The 20,463-nt window shown below is 40.6% G+C and overlaps 1 protein-coding gene across 2 annotated transcripts; it reads right to left on the bottom strand.

Annotated features, from left to right (window-relative positions):
• Nucleotides 1–62: 62 nt before the first annotated feature.
• LOC127648870 (neuropilin and tolloid-like protein 1) lies at nt 63–14,862 on the bottom strand. 2 transcript variants are annotated; one of them, XM_052133681.1, is made up of 9 exons: nt 14,622–14,862; nt 13,788–13,853; nt 13,524–13,658; nt 13,189–13,437; nt 6,306–6,347; nt 6,086–6,213; nt 4,024–4,252; nt 3,721–3,834; nt 63–1,655 (listed from the first exon to the last, which is right to left on the bottom strand). In XM_052133681.1, the coding sequence occupies exons 1-9, from the start codon at nt 14,647–14,649 to the stop codon at nt 1,075–1,077; spliced, it is 1,572 nt and encodes a 523-aa protein (XP_051989641.1). In that variant the 5' UTR covers nt 14,650–14,862; the 3' UTR covers nt 63–1,074. The 2 variants fall into 2 exon arrangements, with proteins under 2 accessions (XP_051989641.1, XP_051989642.1); XM_052133682.1 differs by having other exon boundaries at nt 13,524–13,643.
• Between the last annotated feature and the right edge of the window lie 5,601 nt (nt 14,863–20,463).

Here is a 20,463-nt window from a genome sequence, read left to right as displayed (position 1 = left end):
TAGTAAGTGATTTTATTGAACTAAAATCACGTTAACAAGCATATTGTTTACGTCGTGTGGCTATACTTTTGAAACAGTGAGTATTTTAATGTTTACGGAGTGGCCCCATTCTCTTTCCTTGTACCACACTGGCAGATTTTTGAATTTTTTCTTTGCAAAATCAATATTATGCCACAAATGCTGTCGATTGAGCTTAACTTGTATTGAACCAGGAATATTACTTTAAGTCTTTTGATAAAGGGAGGAAGAGCTGTTTTGCTTGGATTTTGATGATGTAGGCCAAAAAGTGCTTTATTTTCTAAGAGTACGGACACTACAGCAAAAGATGCTATGTTAATGAAACGCAGTGACCCAAAGAAAGAAAATGAGACAGCATATCAACTGTACTTGTGTGTATTATACTTTGATATATAATGTGTATATAATGTGATATGATAAACAATGGCATGAAGGGCAATAAAGTATAAAAGTAGCACAAATGTTCTCACATAGGCATTAAAGCAATGACAATACAAATAAATAATCACATAAACACAATTAAACCACACAGCACAAAGAAGAGAGAAGCTAGTTCCACATTAAAAAAAAAGTACAATAGTGAGAATAAACAGCAGCAATGACATTACATTCCATTTGAATGTCATGTTTAAATAAAATGACATTCATCCAAATCAGGATGAATATAAAATGTGTATTTACATTAATCATATGCAATCCCAATAGCCTTTATCTTTTTATCCTAATATCCTTTTACAATATTAGGAGGGAATTAAAATCCAAATAAATGCGTAAAAGTGCATAAAAGTAAGTGAGCAATTATATGCAAAACAGGAAAACAGACAGTAATACAGTGTAATGGTTCACATATTCATATACTGTATGTAGTATGTACATCCATTTTTATTGATATTCCTTTATAGATTTGTAACCATACATGCAAAACAGTCAACATATGTATGGAGTGACTAAACAAGGTGCATGACTACCACAAATAAAACAGAGACTTTAAACAATAAAGAAACAATCTATCCAAAAGCTGGGCTGATATGTGAGTCTCACATGCATGGAAAACCATCAAAAGTCATTAGATACTGACCGATGCACAGTTCTCTCCAATGCTGCTCTCCCATGACTGGTAGTGGGTCCATAATCTAGTTCATCATCCAGATTGCACTCTTCAGACCCATCATGTGAGTAGCTGTGCTTCATCACTAGAATATTCCTGCGGCCAGTGGGTGTAAATTGCCGGGGGAACGGGGGTTGTGCAGCCACCTGCATTTCTGGGAGAATGTCTGCCGCTTCACGCATGCTGAGATCGCTGTGACTCCCTCGAGTGCTGGACACCTGAGAGCCACAGTGGTGACCATGGACACATTTGGAAGAGGTACGTTGCAGTCTGGGGAAGTCCTCTGGTAAAACCTCATCAGTTGAGGCCACTTGCCTTATTGTGCACAGCTCATAGTGTGGGGGTTCAAAGGCCTCATGCAGCAAGGTGGGGTCAAATTCGTCCCTGCGAATAATGTACTTCTTGCGGGGCTGTTTTATCTGAATAATTATTGACACAGTGAGCAGGATAATCACCAATCCACAGGTCACTCCAATAATGGTCACATTGGTATTGTCAAGGTTGTCCAGGATAGTTGTTTTTCTTTTTTCTGTGAGAATATCAACAGTAGCATAAATATTAAGGCACGCTATTCTTCATTTACAAAACTAAAGAGCTAACACTGAATTTACAAAAGGTAAATACATGGAGTGGGGTAGCCTACTGTAATAGTTGCAGGTTCCATCCTAAGTAGACGAAAACCCAGAACTGACACTCAGAAGACTTTCTGAGATCTCTATATTGTTTTTCATTAGCCTGACCTTGAGTAAGGTACTTAATGTCCTTAACTTTACACTAAGGTACTGCAAGTGATTTCAGACATTTTGTTAGCTTCTGCCAGACTTTAAATGACCAGACACTAAATTACACCACCATGATCCATTCAAACACATGCCCTCTCTCAAAACTTCACCCTCCAAAGACATGTCAGCAATCCAATATCAGCAAACCCAAACACTTACAATGACTGGCAGGCAGACGAAAACTAAATTGCTCATGAATACATTTTTAGAGCTTTGAAAGTACATTTTGGTAACACTCTACATTAATGTTCCCTTTGTTAAAGGATTATAAAGGGGTTCATTAATGATGCATATTTCATTTACAATTGCATTATGAATTATTGGGTGACTTTCAAGCAACACTTTCCAAACAGTAAGCAATTTTACCTCATATGTTATAACTGCATATAATACTTATTCAACATTAGTAGCCTATGAAACTGTACCTTAATGTAAAGTAGACACATGTGAACCATTTCTTAAATCGATAGTTCACCCAAAGATCATCAGTAACTAACCCTCATGCCATCCCAGATGTGAATGACTTTCTTTATTCAGCTAAACACAAATGAAGATTATTAGAATTATATCTCAACTCTGTAGGTGTGTACAATAAAAGTGAATGGTGACCAGAACTCCAAAAGCTCCAAAAATAAAGTCTGCATAAAAGAATCCATAAGACTCTTGTGGTTTAAGCAATGTCTACTTAAGCAATACAGTTGTGTTTGGCTGAGAATCAACCAAAATGCAACTTCTTTTTCACTGTATATCTTGTCATTGCAGTCGCCAGACATGATCATGATTTCAAGCTTGATTAAACTTTCTAGTGCTTGCCACATGCACAGAGTGCTAGATGATGCTATAGGAAGTGTAATCAAGCTTGAAATCATGATTGCCACAAGGATTGCTGTCACGATGTACAGTGAAATATGAGTTGCATTCTGGTCTGTTCTCACCGAAAACTAACTGGATCGCTTCAGAAGACATTTATTAAACCATTTTGCATTGTATGGACCTACAGAGCTGAGATATTCTTCTAAAAATCTTTGTTTGTGTTCAGCAGAAGAAAGAAAGTCATACACATCTGGAATGGCATGAGGGTGAGTAAATGATGAGAGAATTTTCATTTTTGGGTGAACTATCCATTTAAAGTGTTGCCAATATTAGAAACCTGTACATAAAAGTTCAGTATGGCTTAATGGCCATCAGGCTTATTTTATACAGTAATATATGCTGTGAATGAGCATGGAGACCTGACAAATTTTAGGTAACTAGGACTGGGTAAGTTAGGCCACCAATTAGAGCAGCACCATTCTTTTAACTTTAAAGTGACAACACAAGAGAGTCAATACATCATGTTAATTAACATAAACACAAAGCAGACTAAAAACATTTATATGATCTCTCATTTTAATATCAATATCATAGTCTATTTTACTACATTGTGACAGAGATCTTGAATTAGAGCATTTGATTTATTAAAAACAATATTTAAAAACAGCATTTTTCATTTTATTTTTTAGTCATGAGGAATACAATTTTCCTTGATATTTTGACATATAAGAGGTCTTTATACTATAAAAACATACTGTATATATCAGAATTCAAAGCTTAATCCCCAATGCAATAAAAGGATTTATTGAAACCAAACACCTTGTTCTATACATTCGTATATTAGTGATAATTCATGATCACCACTACAGCAAGAATATCAACGCCTACTATAAAATCATTGCACCCATGGCCCATTGATATAAAGTGTTACCACACTTTTTGCAAAATTTTATTTAAATGGTGTTTTAGAGTAGTCCGTTCAATCAGGAAATGATGTACCTTTACAACCATTCTCATCCCAGGGATAGACACAGTTTTGAATTCCATTGCACACCAGTGTGTGGTTGATGCACATGTTGCTATGACAGAAGAACGTGTCTCCTAAACATGGAGCTGCAGAACAGAGAGAAATTATAATTACAAAAGAACACACAATGTTACAAAATACACACTTCCAGACCACTTGGTTTAAATTACCAAAGTGACTAAGTGAGGCACTAAGGACGACTTTAACTGTAAGCAGGCTCTATGTGCTACTGAAATGTGTCAAGATGTGGGACAAAAAATGGTTGAATGACTCACGCTCTTGGAAGGTGGTGAAGAGGATGCGGAATCGGCTCCTTCGACTGGTCTCATCAGCCCACATGCGAATCACACCTAATGAAGTCACCAGCATCACGTCGTTGGCCACTGTGCTGCAGAATTTATTCTTCAGGTGCTCCACCGAGCTGCTCCCATCATACACTGCCACAAAGTTCCGCTTGCACTCATTTGAGTTCTGCATCTCATAATCCAGGAAACGCAAGTAGATCTGTGGCAAGTAGAGCCATAATTATATTAACATTATTACTGTATATTATTGGGGAGAGAAAGGGGGAATGGGATCTAGATTCTAGATACATCACAGGCCAGATTTGAACATCCACATGAGTGCTACATCCAACATGTCAACAAAATGACACACAGTATAGTGCACAGAGTGGTGATAGAATGGAATAGTATGGGAATTATTACTAACATTTTTTTATTAATTTTAATCTAACTTAACAAAAGTTTTTTTTATGTTAAAATTCTTTAATGTGCAGAGACAATTACTCTAGGTAATTCCAACCTGGACTCATAGAATCATGTTACTATACCTACATTCTTGCAAACTGATTTTTACACAGCTTCTTGTACAAATCGTGGCACTTTCCTGATGAAACATCAACAACAATGACTTTTTTCCCCTTTACGCTAATCATGAGTTAAAGTGCAGTATATCAGTTCATAAACGCTTACTTTTCTACCTATTCCTCACACAATGCTATTTTAGGGAATCTAAACATATTTACTTTAGTGCATGAAAATTTTAAAGTTTGCTTTACATAACAAACTACATTTACACTCACTGAGAACTTTATTAGGAAGACCTGTACACCAACATATTCATGCAATTATTTAATCAGCCAATTGAGCGGCAGCAGTGCAATGCTTAAAATCATGCAGATATGGTCAGCAGCTTCAGTTAATGTTCACACTAACTATCGGCATGGTGTAACTATCAGTGTAGTTATATCAGTGATTTTGACTGTGGCATAATTGGTGACAGATGAGCTGGTTTGAGTATTTCTGTAACGGTTGATCTCCTGGGATTTTTCATGCACAACAGTCTCTAGAGTTTACTCTGAATGGTGCCAAAAACAAAAAAAAATATTTCTGTTGATGGAAATGCCTTGTTGAAGAGAGAGGTGAATGGAGAATGTTCAGAGCTGACAGAAAGACTAAAGGTAAATTATTTTACAATTGATTACTCATTACAATTGCAGTGAGCAGAATAGCAGCATCTCAGAATGCACAACACATCGAACCTTGAGATAAATGGACTACAACAGCAGAAGACCACATGGGGCACTTTATAAGGCCCATAATGTTCTTAATAAAGTGCTCAGTGAGTGTATAAGGTTGTTCAACCTCAACTAATTAGATATTACATTGCTTTTTTAATGCAAAGGACCGAGGTAAGAGTCCCGTATAGCATGCGAGTCGACATATGATCTGAAAGGGTTTAGGTTTAAGGCCTATAGGGAGTTCGGTTTTGTTGATTTATAACTGGACAGAGCATTAACTATTTTTCATGTTACATTTGCTTTTTATAACAATTTAAGTTAGGTTTAGGTTCAAGATAGGCTTGGGAGGTAGGTTTTGTTTGTTTAAAACTCATTAACATTAAAAACCTGTTTGGGAGAAAATTTAACTCTATTTTTGCCCAACAGTGCACATTTCACCTCGGAACTAGAACGGCACGTGTCATTCTGCCTTACATCTCTTTTTGTGTTCCATAGAAGAAAGAAATTCATACTGGTTCGGAATGACACAAGGGTGAGTAAATGATGACAAATTTTCCCTTTTTGTTTAAACTATTCCAACTATAAGTTTGACATGTCTGCTTTGGACTTCTGCGTGAGTTTTGTGTGGGACTATCTGTTTGGCTGGAAAATGGGAGGCATGATGAAAGGGGCGGTAGGAGTGTTTGGGAAACCTGTTTGGAAAACAATCATGATGTTTGTAATAACTTTTGGTGCTCCTAGTAGTGCAGAATTTACATGTCACCTAGAAAATGAATGGCATAACCAACAGCAAGTATCTTCTGAATAAAGTTTACCTTAAAGCCAGGCGGAGCCCTTATGTACCACCAGCAGTCTACAGCCTCTGACTGCAGCGCCTTTTCCTCCTTCGCAACCATTACAGACTCCACATATCCCTCTGGCCCGCTCATATCAAACTCACAAACTGCACCATGAAAACACAGAACAGTAATGCGTCATTGTGTACTGGCTTTGATTGGTAGGTATCTGTAGGTTCTTAAATAACACTACGCTCACTTGGAAGAGGTGGTGGAGCTTTGAGGTCTTTGAATTCAGGATCTGCAAGATAAACAGAGGAGAGTGAGTGATTAAGGATATATGTATCTTAATCTGTTTCATTTACAAGGTTACAAGGTCTTATATCCCAAAAATAGGTCATATATAACAGCATGTGAAAAACAACAACAATACTAAATGTAAATAATATAATCCAACTATATAACTACAGTAAGGACAGCAAAATAGACAGGTGTATCAACTTTTAAAATATCTTCTGTTGTTGACGTCAATGGCTGTACGTCCAATCAAACTCTATGGTATTTTGGCACACATTCATCTGTCACTTGGTAGAAGCTGGCCAAATTAGGCAGATGCCAATGGACAGGTTGCATAACATGCTGCTCTCATTCTCGGAAAAACAAAACTTTGCTGGGTAATAAAAGATTTAACCCAGACTATATTAAATACAGGTTCACTTGCAAATTCTCATATTTGCATATTTTTGGTCTTATGCTCATGTTAAGAAATTTCAATGTTTGATATTAAGAAAATTTTTGTTTACTTTTGTGCGATAAACTATTTTGGAACAGTGTTGGGTCACCTCTTGATGTTCAGAGTAAAACCTGTTGAGAACTACTGATATACAGTAACCCAGTAATGTTTTAAATAAAATATGATTCTGAATATCAAAATGGTCAGCTTTACACTGCGTCATCTCTTTCTGAGAACATACGAAATATTTCAAAAGCAAAGTGCATTTTATTTCTGTGATGATTTAAAAAACAAGCACTGATAAAACAAACACATGGTTGACTTTTCTCCCTGACCTTGAAGAACTTCTGCCAATGTTCCAGAACAACCAGTTATTTTCTTTTTAAGTAATATCTCAACCACACAGGATTAGAGAACGAGAATGATGTCCCAAAGCTTAAGTCATGATTGTACGTGGATTAATAATCCCTGTACCAGCCTTACATAGATTAGGCTGTCCAGTGCGACAGGAAGCAAAGTAATAAAATGTGGAACTTTAAGGTGTGTTTACAGGAGCCTGTCTGTATTTCTTAATTTTTGCATCGTATTTTGATTTTAAAGAGTTGGTAGGCTATTGCAGATTATCTTTCTATCTAGTTCTAATCTATAATTTCCCACATTTTCTCTAGGACATATCAGAGCCTTTTAGGAGTTCAATCTAAAATCAGTCAGGGATTCTTATTAATCCTCTTGTGTTTTCTTACCTCTGGTGCAGTTTGGCTTAGATTATTCTCTATTCTGATATAACAACATGTATGTATGTAGATCTCTGATTAATTGGATTTATGATGTGCAAAAGATTTTATAATATTTCAGACAGATATTTAATCTCTTATGCATTCATTGTAATACAAAGCAATGGGCACAAGTTTTTAGTTTTTTAGGTTTTATGATAAATATTTTGTTTATAAATATACACTCACTTAACACTTTATTAGGAACACCTGTACACCTACTTATTCATTGATAATCTAATCAGCCAATTGACTGAATAATGAAGCTGGGGCAGTGGTGGCTCAGCGGTTGAGGCTCAAGGTTGGGGGTTCAAGCCCCAGCACAGCCAAGATGCCACTGTTGGGCCCTTGAGCAAGACCCTTGAACATATCTGCTCCAGGGGTGCCGTATAATGGCTGGCCCTAGCTGGGATAGGATACAGTTTCACTGTATATATGTATGGATAATGTGTGACCAAAAAATAATGGCTTCTAATGTTCATATCAACCATCAAAAAATGTGATCTCAGTGATTTATCCCATGGCATGTTTATTGGTGCCAGATGGGCTGGTTTGAGTATTTCTGTAACTGCTGATCTCCTGGGATTTTCACGCACAACCGCCTCTAGAGTTACTCAGAATGGTGCCAAAAAAAAAACAGCCAGTGAGCATCAATTCTGTGGAAGGAAATGCCTTGTTGATGAGAGAGGTCAACGGAGAATGGTCAGACTGGTTTGTTCTGACAGAAAGGCTACGGTAACTCAGATAACCACTCTACAATTGTAGTGAGCAGAATAGCATCTCAGAATGCACAAAATGTTGAACCTTGAGGTGGATGTGCTACAACAGCAGAAGGCCATGTCGGGCACTTTATTTGGACCATAGTGTTCCTAATAAAGTACTCAGTGAGTGTATAGTGCAAGAAAATAAATCTGATTTGGTTTCAGCAATATGCTGTAACGTCTAGTGTAGACACAGGATAAGACGGACAAGAGGTGCGGATCCAAACGCGGTTTTATTTAACATTTAATAAATAAAAGGGCAAACACAAAGAAAAGTCCACGATGGGAAAACAGGCAACTGAAAACACAATGAATCAGATTACACACGAGGGAACAAAAACACAAAACAGAACTAGGAACTCGGGTAAAGGATACACAGATCAGGCTTGACAACATACCGGATACAAACAACGATCGACAGTGATTAAACAAAGAATCAGGGTTAAATACACCTACAAAGTGGAGACTGAACGAGACACAGGTGAAAACAATGATGAATGCAGGCAGTGAGGGAGACCGGGAATTGTGGGAAATGTAGTTTAGACAAGGACAGTGAAACACGGGGCGAACAACAAGGAAAACGCGACATGGAGCGTGAACGGTGACTGGTGAAACAGAAAACACGGAGCAGACCAGGAAATATGACATAAACGTGATAGTGCGACAGAGAACACAGGGCAGACAACGGGGAATCGTTACAGAATCCCCCCTCAAAAGGACCGGATTCCAGACGGTCTTAAGACACAGAAAAGAAAAAATAGCAGGGATAAACAAATGTTCAAGGAGTGAGGGGCCAGAAAAGGGGAAAAACAGACAGACCAAAGGGGGCACAGGGGACACGGAGACAGACCAAGGAGGCTCAAGGGTCACGGAGACAGACCAGGGGGGCACAAGGGACACAGAGACAGACCACGGGGGCACAAGGGGAAATTAGGCAGTCCAAGGAGGCAAAAGTGGTAATGAGACAGTCCACAGGGGCACAAAGGGCAGACAGGCAGACCAGGGAGGCCGAGAGGGCAGGTAAGCAGTCTCTGGGGGTGTGTGCAGGGAACCAGGTCGGGTGGCCTGGGGGACGTCCACCGGGTAGGGACAGGTTTAGGAGGCCTGGGAGATGGCTGTAGAGCAGGAGCCTGTTCAGGGGGCCTGGGAGGTGGCCACAGGACAGAGGTCGGTTTAGATGGCCTGGGGGCTGGCCACTTGACAAGGGCCGGTTCAGGGGACCTGGGAGGTGGCCACAGGACAGGGACAGTTCGAGGAGGCCTGGGAGGCGGCCACAAAACAGGGACAGGTCTAGGGGGCCTGGGAGGTGGCCATCGGGCAGGGACAGTTCCAGGAGGCCTGGGAGGCGGCCTCAGGACAGGGACAGGTCTAGGAGGTCTGGGAGATGGCCGCAGAACAGGGGCCGGTTCAGGGGACCTGGGATGTGGCTCCAGGACAGGGACAGGTTTAGGTGACCTAGGAGGTGGCCATAGGGCTAGGGCTGGTTCAAGGGGCCTGGGAGGAAGAGTGGCCACTAGGGGAGCTGGCGGAGCCAAGGTGGACTTCTGAGACGGAGCAGTCGAAGACTTGGGTGGTGGCGCCGAAGGAGGGGCAGGCAAGGCCGCAGGAGACCCTGGGGGCGGAGCTGCAAGGGGCTCTGGAGATAAAGCTGAGGAAGGCTCTGGAGGCTCAGGAGGCGGAGCTGAGGGAGGCTCTGGGGCCTCAGGAGGCGGAGCTGAGGGAGGCTCTGGAGGCTCAGGAGGCGGAGCTGAGGGAGGCTCTGGGGCCTCAAGAGGCAGAGCAGAGGGAGGCTCAGGAGGCAGAGTCGAGGAAGGCAGAGCCAAGGAAGGTTCGAGAGGCTCAGGAGGCAGAGCCATGAGAGGTTCAGGAGGCAGAGCCGTGGGAGGCTCAGGAGGCAGAGCCGTGGGAGGCTCAGGAGGCAGAGCCGAGGGAGGTGGCGCTGTAGGAGGCTTTGAAGGCGGAGGCCTGGAAGGCTCTGGAGGCGGAGCTGATGGAGGTGGCGCCGTAGGAGGCTCTAGAGGCGGAGGCCTGGAAGGCTCTGGAGGTGAAGCCGAGGGAGGCTCAGGAGGTGGAGCCGAGGAAGGCTCAGGAGGTGGAGCCGAGGAAGGTGGCGCCGTAGGAGGCTCTAGAGGCAAAGCTCTGGAAGGCTCTGGAGGCAGAGCCGAGGGAGGTGGCGCTGTAGGAGGCTTTGAAGTCGGAGGCCTGGAAGGCCCGAGAGGCTTGAGGGACGGAGCCCTGGAAGGCTCGAGTGACTTGAGGGGCGGAGCCCTGGAAGGCTCGGGTGACTCGAGAGGTGGAGCCCTGGAAGGCTCGAGTGACTTGAGAGGCGGAGCCCTGGAAGGCCCGAGTGACTTGAGGGGCGGAGCCCTGGATGGCTCGAGAGGCTTGAGAGGCGGAGCCCTGGAAGGCTCGAGAGGCTTGAGAGGCAAAGCCCTGGGAGGCTCGGGAAGCTCGAGTGGCGGAGCTCTGGAAAGCTCGAGAGGCGGAGCCCTGGGAGGCTCGGGAAGCAGAGCCCTAGAAGGTTCGAGGGGCGCTGGCTGTTGGATGGTCCTGGCTACTGGCGTTGGCCCTGGGACGGTCATGGCTGCTGGCGCTGGCTCTTGGACGGTCATGGCTGCTGGCGCTGGCACAGGGACGGTCGAGGCTACAGGCGCTGGCTCAGGGACGGTCGAGGCTACAGGCGCTGGCTCAGGGACGGTCGAGGCTACAGGCGCTGGCTCAGGGACGGTCGAGGCTACAGGCGCTGGCTCAAGGACGGTCGAGGCTACAGGCACTGGCTCGTTGACCGTGGTATGCTTGGGTACACTGTTCCTGGACGGCGTGGCTTCAGGCTCGCAGGCCGTGGCCGGCAAGGGCTCAAGCTCGCTGACCGTGGCTGACGTGGGCACAGGCTCGCTCACCGTGACAGGCGTGGGCTCTGGCCCGCTCACGGTGACAGGCATGGGCTCTGGCTCGCAGACCGGGGCAGGCGTGGGCTCTGGCCCGCTGACCGTGGCTGACGTTGGCCGGAAGGCGGAAGCCCGTCTTCTTCTCCTCCTCCGGGCGGACGAAGTCGACCGTGCTGGCTCGTGGACGACGACAGGCGTGGGGGTGAGCTCGCTGACCGGTGGGGCAGGTGGAAGAGGATGAGCCAAGGACGACTGGAGGGTCACCGCCGTGGGAGGAGAGGCAGGATCCTCAACCACATCCACAGTAAATAGCGAGCCGCATGCCAGAAGTGTCTCTTCCATGAACTCACAGAGCGTCCAGCCACGTGTCGCCGGCGGCAACCGCTCCTGGAGCGTACCGGTCAGGCTAGCCTGGAAGAACACCACCAGGGAGGAGTCAGGATAGTCGGTGGCGCTCGCTAGGTACAGGAAGTCCCTAATGTGATCCTCCACTGGGCAGCTTCCTTGCTTCAGGTCCAGGAGGCGGCAGCATGCCCGGATAACCGTTGGATCCATTATTGGTCGATCGTTCTGTAACGTCTAGTGTAGACACAGGATAAGACGGACAAGAGGTGCGGATCCAAACGCGGTTTTATTTAACATTTAATAAATAAAAGGGTAAACACAAAGAAAAGTCCACGATGGGAAAACAGGCAACTGAAAACACAATGAATATTTAACATATAATAAATAAAAGGGTAAACACAAAGAAAAGTCCACGATGGGAAAACAGGCAACTGAAAACACAATGAATCAGATTACACACGAGGGAACAAAAACAGAACTAGGAACTCGGGTAAAGGATACACAGATCAGGCTTGACAACATACTGGATACAAACAACGATCGACAGTGATTAAACAAAGAATCAGGGTTAAATACACGTACAAAGTGGAGACTGAACGAGACACAGGTGAAAACAATGATGAATGCAGGCAGTGAGGGAGACCGGGAATTGTGGGAAATGTAGTTTAGACAAGGACAGTGAAACACGGGGCGAACAACAAGGAAAACGCGACATGGAGCGTGAACGGTGACGGGTGAAACGGAAAACACGGAGCAGACCAGGAAATATGACATAAACGTGCGACAGAGAACACAGGGCAGACAACGGGGAATCGTTACATATGCATTGTTCCTAGTTTTAGTAGTGATGCATGGATTGCAGTGATGCTGGATGCTTCCTTCACTACTGAGTGGATTTAGAGCTTAGAGGAGATTAGCATTCCTGCTCAGTGTTTATTAGGCAGCTGTGGTAAAGGCTGGTGTAATCAGAATGAAGTTTACCCTAACATCACATAATCATGGAATCCAGCCATCTTTAGTCAAGATGGGCATCACATCTGTCTCGAACCTCAGTCAAATGGTCAGACAACACCCATTTCCTTTTTCATTTTCACTCTTCATTGGATGATGCCATGAAATACGAATTCGATAACATTGTGACTAAAGAATTTCAACTTTTTGCAACCAATGGCAATTATTTTCGCCATTCCATTGAATCCCAACAAGATTTAGCGAAGCTGAAGCAGGAGGACAGAGCTTGTGACGTGGAGCAGACCGAGTGTGCTCCTCTGAAGACAAGCTTTCATTAACTGGGATCAGATACATCACAGAACTCCCCCACTCAGCTGCAGCATGTGTGCTTGCACTACAAATTTGACCTGAGCACAGAACATAGCATTTACCAAAATGTGGATAGAGCTCTGAGGAGTTTACTAAGAATAAATCTCCAGCACGAAACTAAAAATAAAAAGGTGTATACTTTTTGATACTTGGTGGATGCAGACAAATTAATGACTGAAACTGCACAGTGATCAGTGTATGATATACTTTTAGAACCAAAAATGTGTCACAACACTGAATCGCAGACATGGCAATGACGTCTAATGAATTAATTGTAAATATGTAAGTGTAATGTGCTTACTGATCAAATTAGAATCCTTACCTTGGGTGAAATTGTACCGAGCTGAAAATCCAGTGGCCTCTAATTCACCATCTGCTACAAATTTTATCCAAAGGTATCGTCCACTTGACCTCACATAGTTCGGGCTCTTTTGTCCACAGTACCGGCCAATGATAGAAGAAAAGCTGAAGGGGCCATCCCTAACTTCAATGTGGTCAAACTTGCACTCCCACGAGGGCTCAACAGCATACTTTTCATCAAAATACAGGTCGATGCATTGCCTCGGAGAAGCTATGACACAAATAAATGCACAAACACCTCTAGTTAGATATGCAAATGTAACTGATTAACAATGGACAAAAATGATGTTCGCTAACCTTCAATTATGTATATGCATTCTCGGTCAGGAGGATATTTCTCAGGATAGTTAGGAGACGTGAAAAGCCCTCCATCAGGTTCTTTGACCCAGGTACCGCACAGCCCCGCTGGGGTTACACCTGAATTGTTTTTAACTTAAGTTCAAGTGCCAGAGATACAGCATTACTTTATCAGAAAACAGACAGGAAGATCACCATGAGGTCACTATATAGATTACACTATCACAATGCACTTCTTGCCCACTTAAGAGGAGATATAATTACCTGTAGCTTTCTTGGGTGGTGCTGTTGGTGCTCCAGAAAATCCAAGATTGATCAGACTTGAAACAACTTTTAAAACGAATAGAGAAGTTATGCCTTGAATTAATACATCATGTTACATTTTTACCCAACATACACTTTTGATGTTGTCTCAGTTTAAAAAATTGTCATACTTGCATGTAAATTATTTATAAATGCATTTGTAAATGACTTACTAGTCATTAATTAATCCCTTTATAACCCCTTAAATGGAAAGGTGATGTAAAGTGCTAACATTTTTATTTCAGTGTACACCTTTACAACCGTACCCATCCCAGGGATACAGTTATGAAAGTGAACAACACTTTAGTATCATTAATCAACATAAAAGTTGCATATGTTGGCATAATGCAATATGAATTTAAACATAAACAAAAAAAAAATATTGTATTTAGATCAATTAACACCAAGTTTAAAAAATGCTGTGGAAATAAAATAATTATTCTTTGTTAGTTCATGAAAGATTACCCAATTATGACATTATGGTTACAGTGTGAACTGAAGTGTAAATAAATAAAGAGTGAAAATGAATTCACTTGTTTATCAAAAACAATAGGTTGACTAAACCATTTTTGCACTGCAACTCTACCACCACAATGTTTACAACTGTACTGTCTAACTTTCACTTGAGGTTAAGCGATATATTTGATAATCATTTTCTGCTTACAGTAGGTAATTGTCACTAACATACTTTTCTCTTAACCTGAAAACACATAACATAAACATGAAGGACAAAAAAAAGCTTTACACTTTAAAAATCGTATTATTCCCACTTTCTCAAATACGATATTTCCTCACCAACAAGCAGTTTCACCCGCGACACCATGATTCTCCACAAGGTTTTCAAGTTTGAATTCCATGAACTGCGGATTGAAGTGGGGAAGAAATCAATTAATTTTAGAGAATATGTAACTGCTATATAAACAAGAGTCCGTCTTGACTGCTAAAGAGGTTGTAAGAAGAAGATCTGGTGATGTTAATTTAAACGATAGTTGCAGCGATTCCCCAAACTAACGTCGCTAGTTGCAGAGTAGATGGACTGAACAGGTTGATTTAGCTGCGTAATCCGCCTCAGCGAATTGAAGACCTGCGGAAACGAAGAGTGGATTAAGAGGATCACTTCTCTCATATTTGGTCAGTCATCATAGTGAATATTCGTTAAATGTTAGGCTATATCATGCCGCAGATGAAATTTGTTTCGGTGATGTTAACTCATGAAATGCTAAAACAGTGTAGGCTAGTTTGACTCAATGTAACATTAACATAACTACAATAAAAATGTGCGACTATCATGCACTATTTTTGCCATTAGCTTTATGGTCTGACAACGTTAATCTAAGTTTAAAAGTTCGACATTGGTGGTTGAGCATTCTAAAAGGCCTACTTAATTGTTTCCCTCATGTTTATGGTACTAGAACCGACATGGACTTTTATTTGCCACACTATAGCAACCGGACAAAATGATCCTTTTCCATGTTTTGTTGAGCTTTTCACTGTATTGCAGCACATTATATGCACCTTATAACAATACTGTATTTAAACTAGAAACTAGATGCACAGAAATTTGGGAGGACAAAAAAAAAAAACAAACACTAATATGATCCCAGGTGTATTCTGATTTACAGACATTCTTTATGGGGTTGCATTTCATCAGCATCTTGTTAATATACAAAGAAGACAAATGGAAAAAACAAAACAAAAAACAGAGAACCTGCTGCAGTGAGCTAAAAAGTTGGGAGACAATTTACCTTTCAGCTGGACATTGATCCAATGAGGGCAATGTCCCAAATCCAAGGACACAAAACAGTTAAATTAATGAAAATGAAAACCGAAAACAAGAACAAAGTCCCTTTTAATAGTTCCAGAGTATAAAACTTTATTTGTAAATGCTAGTAACTGGTTAATAACCGGTTCATTTCATTCCAAGATTTTTGGAATGTAAATTTTCACAGTATATTTTCAGAATAACACCACTTCCTGTTGCCCAAACAGGCTTCACTCTTTTTAGTAGAGCAAGATGTGCTTTGATTCTGAAGGAAACTGCTACATCACACATGACTTTGTCTCAAAGATATAGCCTTCCATGACATGCTGAAGACCTTTTTGGCAACTATATATATAATTACTACATATACATGCTGAATGAATCCAGATGCACAGAAAAAAATTGAGGTAAAAAATATATTTATGTTGTTTCCAAGTCATAACTGAATTTTTGTTAGATATGATGCATTGATGTAGATGTGATGCTATCAGGTTTTGAAGGAGAAGCAGATCTGTAATTAAAACAAATCATTAAAATAAAATGTAAAAAAGTATTTAAGTAAAATAATTTGCATAAGAAACCTTTAGTCCAAACGTGCCCACACAGTGTGTGTGTGTGCGTGTATGCAGGAGAGAGAGATTTAGGTTATTTTATATAGGCTACTGTATAAATTGCCTTTTATCATTTCTTTGCTGTTATTTTTTTATTTATTTATACATTTTTTGGGTGAGGTAGATCCCTTATTTTGAGGTTGTTTTTTCAGACCAGGTCTCTTGCGAGATCGGGAAACACTGCCTCTATATCACCCACCCTTAGCACAGAGAACTGTCGTTTTAAAAGTTCAAGTTCTTTTATTTATATATAGCACATTTAAAAACAGCATCAAGGTTGACCAAAATGCTGTACAATACAAAATTATAAAAACACACTACAATTTAAGACCAGAACATTACATGTTATTAAAGCCAGTGAAAAGAGATAAGTTTTAAGAGAAGATTTAAAAACAGATAATGAAGGTGATAATCTGATACTGATAATATAGGACCCACAACCGAAAAGGCTCTCCATCCTCTACGCTTTAGCCTCGAGCGTGGGACATCGAGGAGAAATTGATCACCGGATCTCAGACTTCTAGGTGGATTGTAGGGATGTAGTAAGTCTGATAAGTAACTGGGGTCTTGGTTGTGTAATGATTTGTAAACAAACAATACAATTTTAAAAACAATTCTAGCTTGCAACTAGTGAAGTGATTTTAAAATGGGGGTAACATGATCGTAATACCGACCTGCTCTTAGAAATTTTGCTGCTGCATTTTGAACTAATTGAGGTCGAGCAACAAGAGATTTGGAGAAAAAAAAAGTTATTAACCGTTCTTTTATTTTGAACAGTTTCTGCTCAGGATGTACCGAAATGAAAAATATTAAAATTTTAGTCCAGATCATATTAGTCATGTATCAAATTAAATTAAACTAAGTGTCATCTGACTATTATGAACAAGTTGCTGCACAGTTCTACAAATCTGTGCAAACTGTTAGACTTTTTATAATTTATTCTATTACCTATACACATGTAATTTAGGTTCAAGCATGAGATTGACAACAACGCAAGTGTATGGAAGTTTATGCAAGTATAGCTGCATGCAATAACGTATCAATAACGTATTGTCCAGGGTTTCAGAAATTAATGGGGGCACAAAACATAATGCTATTTTACATTTCTATGTAACAGCCTTATGGAATTAATTTGGAATTTATATACTGTAAATTATATAAATTGATTAAATAAAGTATTTTACATAAAAGGATGACAGTTTTTTAAATGCCTTTATATTGGTCAAAAATGCCCCTAAGTATCAGATCGCAGGGGCAAATATTTGCCCCATCATAAAAAGGTCCATTTTTGACCCTAGTATTCTCAATTTCATCATACTACATGTATTTGAATTTCTGCAATGTGCATTTTTACATTATAATTCAGAATGTTTTCAGTCATACAGGGTTGGAACAACATGACAGTGAGTCAGGTGTGGACTGGCCATCGGAAGCACCAGGCGTTTTCCCGGTGGGCCACTGGGAAATTTGGGCCAGGTCATTGCTGCACAAGTACCAGCCCCTGATCTCCAACATTCCCATGTAGACCCTTACAGAGTGAACATTCAAAATACCATGCAAGGTAAAGCCAATACAATGGCTTTTATTTAGAAAAACTGAAATTACTTTTATTTTGAAAGTGCTTACACATCGTAGCACATTTCCACACATATGCAATAACTCCGTACCTAGCATGGACCGCATTATTTGACATATAAATAAATCACAATAATGGTGACTGCCAAAGATAACATATTAAGTATAAGATGAGCTCTGAATAATCACAAAATGACAAATAACTGCAATTACAGCAGCATATATCCATCTTTTTCCTATGTCCCATGATGCTTAGCGAAAAATATTGGCATTACTTCCGTTGTTAAGTAAACACAGCTGTAGTTGCGGTGTACGTCCATTCATTCTTTCGTTGCAGTGTTGGGATTTTGAGGAAAGCATGTCTGATCTTGTGACGACATATATCAATTAATTCCTTTTAAATTCTTAAGTAAGTTTAAACTTTTGTTCGGTGGGTGTTTGATTGGTGAGAGGTGGTGCTTCGCTGTTGTCCAGGACACAGCAGGAGGGTGTTTTAAACCTCAAATGCGATGTGGCTTTTAACTACCTCTGTATGTGTTTTTGTGATCCAATCACTAAACACATTGCAACCCGTTTACGACTATATTTATCACTGACCATTTGACATCGGATCATCCAAAACTCAATGACTTCTAGCGGAAGTCCCACCCACATTCGTTTCCCCTGTAAGACCCCCAGGAAAAGGGTGGATAAAATTTGCAAACAGTAAAGCTTTGACCAGTACATAGTCATTTGCATAATGTATTCATACCGCAGGGTGCTGGCAGCTTGCTGAATAATGCTCATGCCTGATAACATTTTTGAAAATAAGTCATGAAAAATATTACTTTGTGGCTATTTGAGTCTTTGAGGCTTACTTTGTTTATAGGACAGCAGAACAGTGCTTGTCAAAGCACAGGGCTTTTCACTTTTTCTCAAGAATAACTTGGGGAAGTAATTAAAACACTGCAGAGATAAAGACGCAACAAACTCACACAGAGTGAAAATATGAGCAATTAATCTGCAAAATATCTGCAAAATTCTATACTTTAAGAGGTATGTTTATTTTGTTTTACATATATTTATACTTGTTTATATTTATAAATGTACATTTTCTGGCCAAATTTGTTTTCATTGATTTTTTTAATAAACATTTACACAGTTATGTGAGTAATTGAGATTACATTTTAAGCATTGTCCTGCTGTGTGACACTTCCTTCATCTAACTATTTTAAACAACATTTTATGATCTTGTATAGCTAATATATATATATATATATATATATATATATATATATATATATATATATATTACACAAAAATTTGTAATTGAGCCAGAAAATGAAATCAATGAGCCAATGTGTTGCGGGCCGGGTTTGGTGGGCTGCTCTGTGCCAGAAAGTCCAGGGCCACTTTTTAGTCCCAGTCCACCCCTGCAGTGAGTAAATAATGGATGTTTTTTAAACTATGGTATTGCTTTAATTTTTCTTAAATCCTCCTCCAATTTTTTGACAGAATGCTCAATATCACATCACAACCACTGGATGGAGCAATAGAACATCATATTTTTGCTAAGACACCTCAACAACAAACCAGTGGAAAGCTATTGACCACAATTTAACATCAATAAATGCCAAACAGACCTGTTAGTAATTTCAACTTCGGCCTACGCCAAAGAGAGACATTACTTTTCTGTTTTATATTTGTGACACTTTCCACTAAGGAAGGGACGGGAAACAGGGTCAAAGGTAATGCTTCTTTAATCTTTTTTACTTTCACACAATATTATCACACAGTTCTCTTCTCTTGGCTTGGTGTCGGGCTCTCCCTCTCGAGGCTCTCCGTTTGCTGCTTTTTATGCCGCTCTCCTCATGCTACTGCAATTAGACACCGGTGTTAGACATAATCTAGCTAAGCGCCCTTACCGCTTTTCTCTCCCAGACGGGTGCTTGACCACGCCCCCGCTGCCACAATATTCATCAAATAAATGTAATCTTAAATCTCACTCAATTCTGGAAGTCTTCCTGATAGAAATTATATGATAGGTGTGGGAGAGAAGAGATCAATATTTAAGTCATTTTCTACCATAAATCTCCAATTTGACTTCCATATTCTAAAAGTGAAAGGGAAGATTATGTTTTTTATTATTACAATTATTTTTTAAAAGACTTATATATTGATCTGTTTCTCACCCACACCTGTCATATTGCTTCTGAAGACATGGAGTAAACCACTGGAGCTTTTTGGAGTACTTTTACACTGCCTTTATGTGATTTTTTTGAGATTCAAAGTTCTGGTCACCATTCACATAGTATGGACCAACAGTGCTATTGTCCCGATATATTCTTCTAAATGTCTCAATTTCTAGTTTTTCCTGCAGAAGTAATAAAGTCATACACATCTGGGGTGGCATGAGGGTGAGTAGCCTAAATGATGAGAGAATTTTCATTTTTGGGTGAACTATCCCTATAAACCCTCCAAAAGTTGGCCCCATTCACTTCCATTGTAAGTGCCTCATTAATTACATTTTTTACGTGTATTGGAGATTATTGCGCAATTCAATCTTCACTAGCTAGAAAGCACACGGTGAAAATTAGGGGCGTATGCAAATAGGGCGTGTGAGTGTGTGTGGAGGAGAGAGAGAGAGAGAGAGAGAGAGAGATGAGAGACACTGTAGTCTTTACTGATACTGATCTCCTAAGGCTGGTCG

This window comes from Xyrauchen texanus, chromosome 9 (genome assembly GCF_025860055.1).
Source record: "Xyrauchen texanus isolate HMW12.3.18 chromosome 9, RBS_HiC_50CHRs, whole genome shotgun sequence".
NCBI classification, from domain to species: domain Eukaryota; kingdom Metazoa; phylum Chordata; class Actinopteri; order Cypriniformes; family Catostomidae; genus Xyrauchen; species Xyrauchen texanus.
This window is presented reverse-complemented; position numbering and strand designations above follow the sequence as displayed.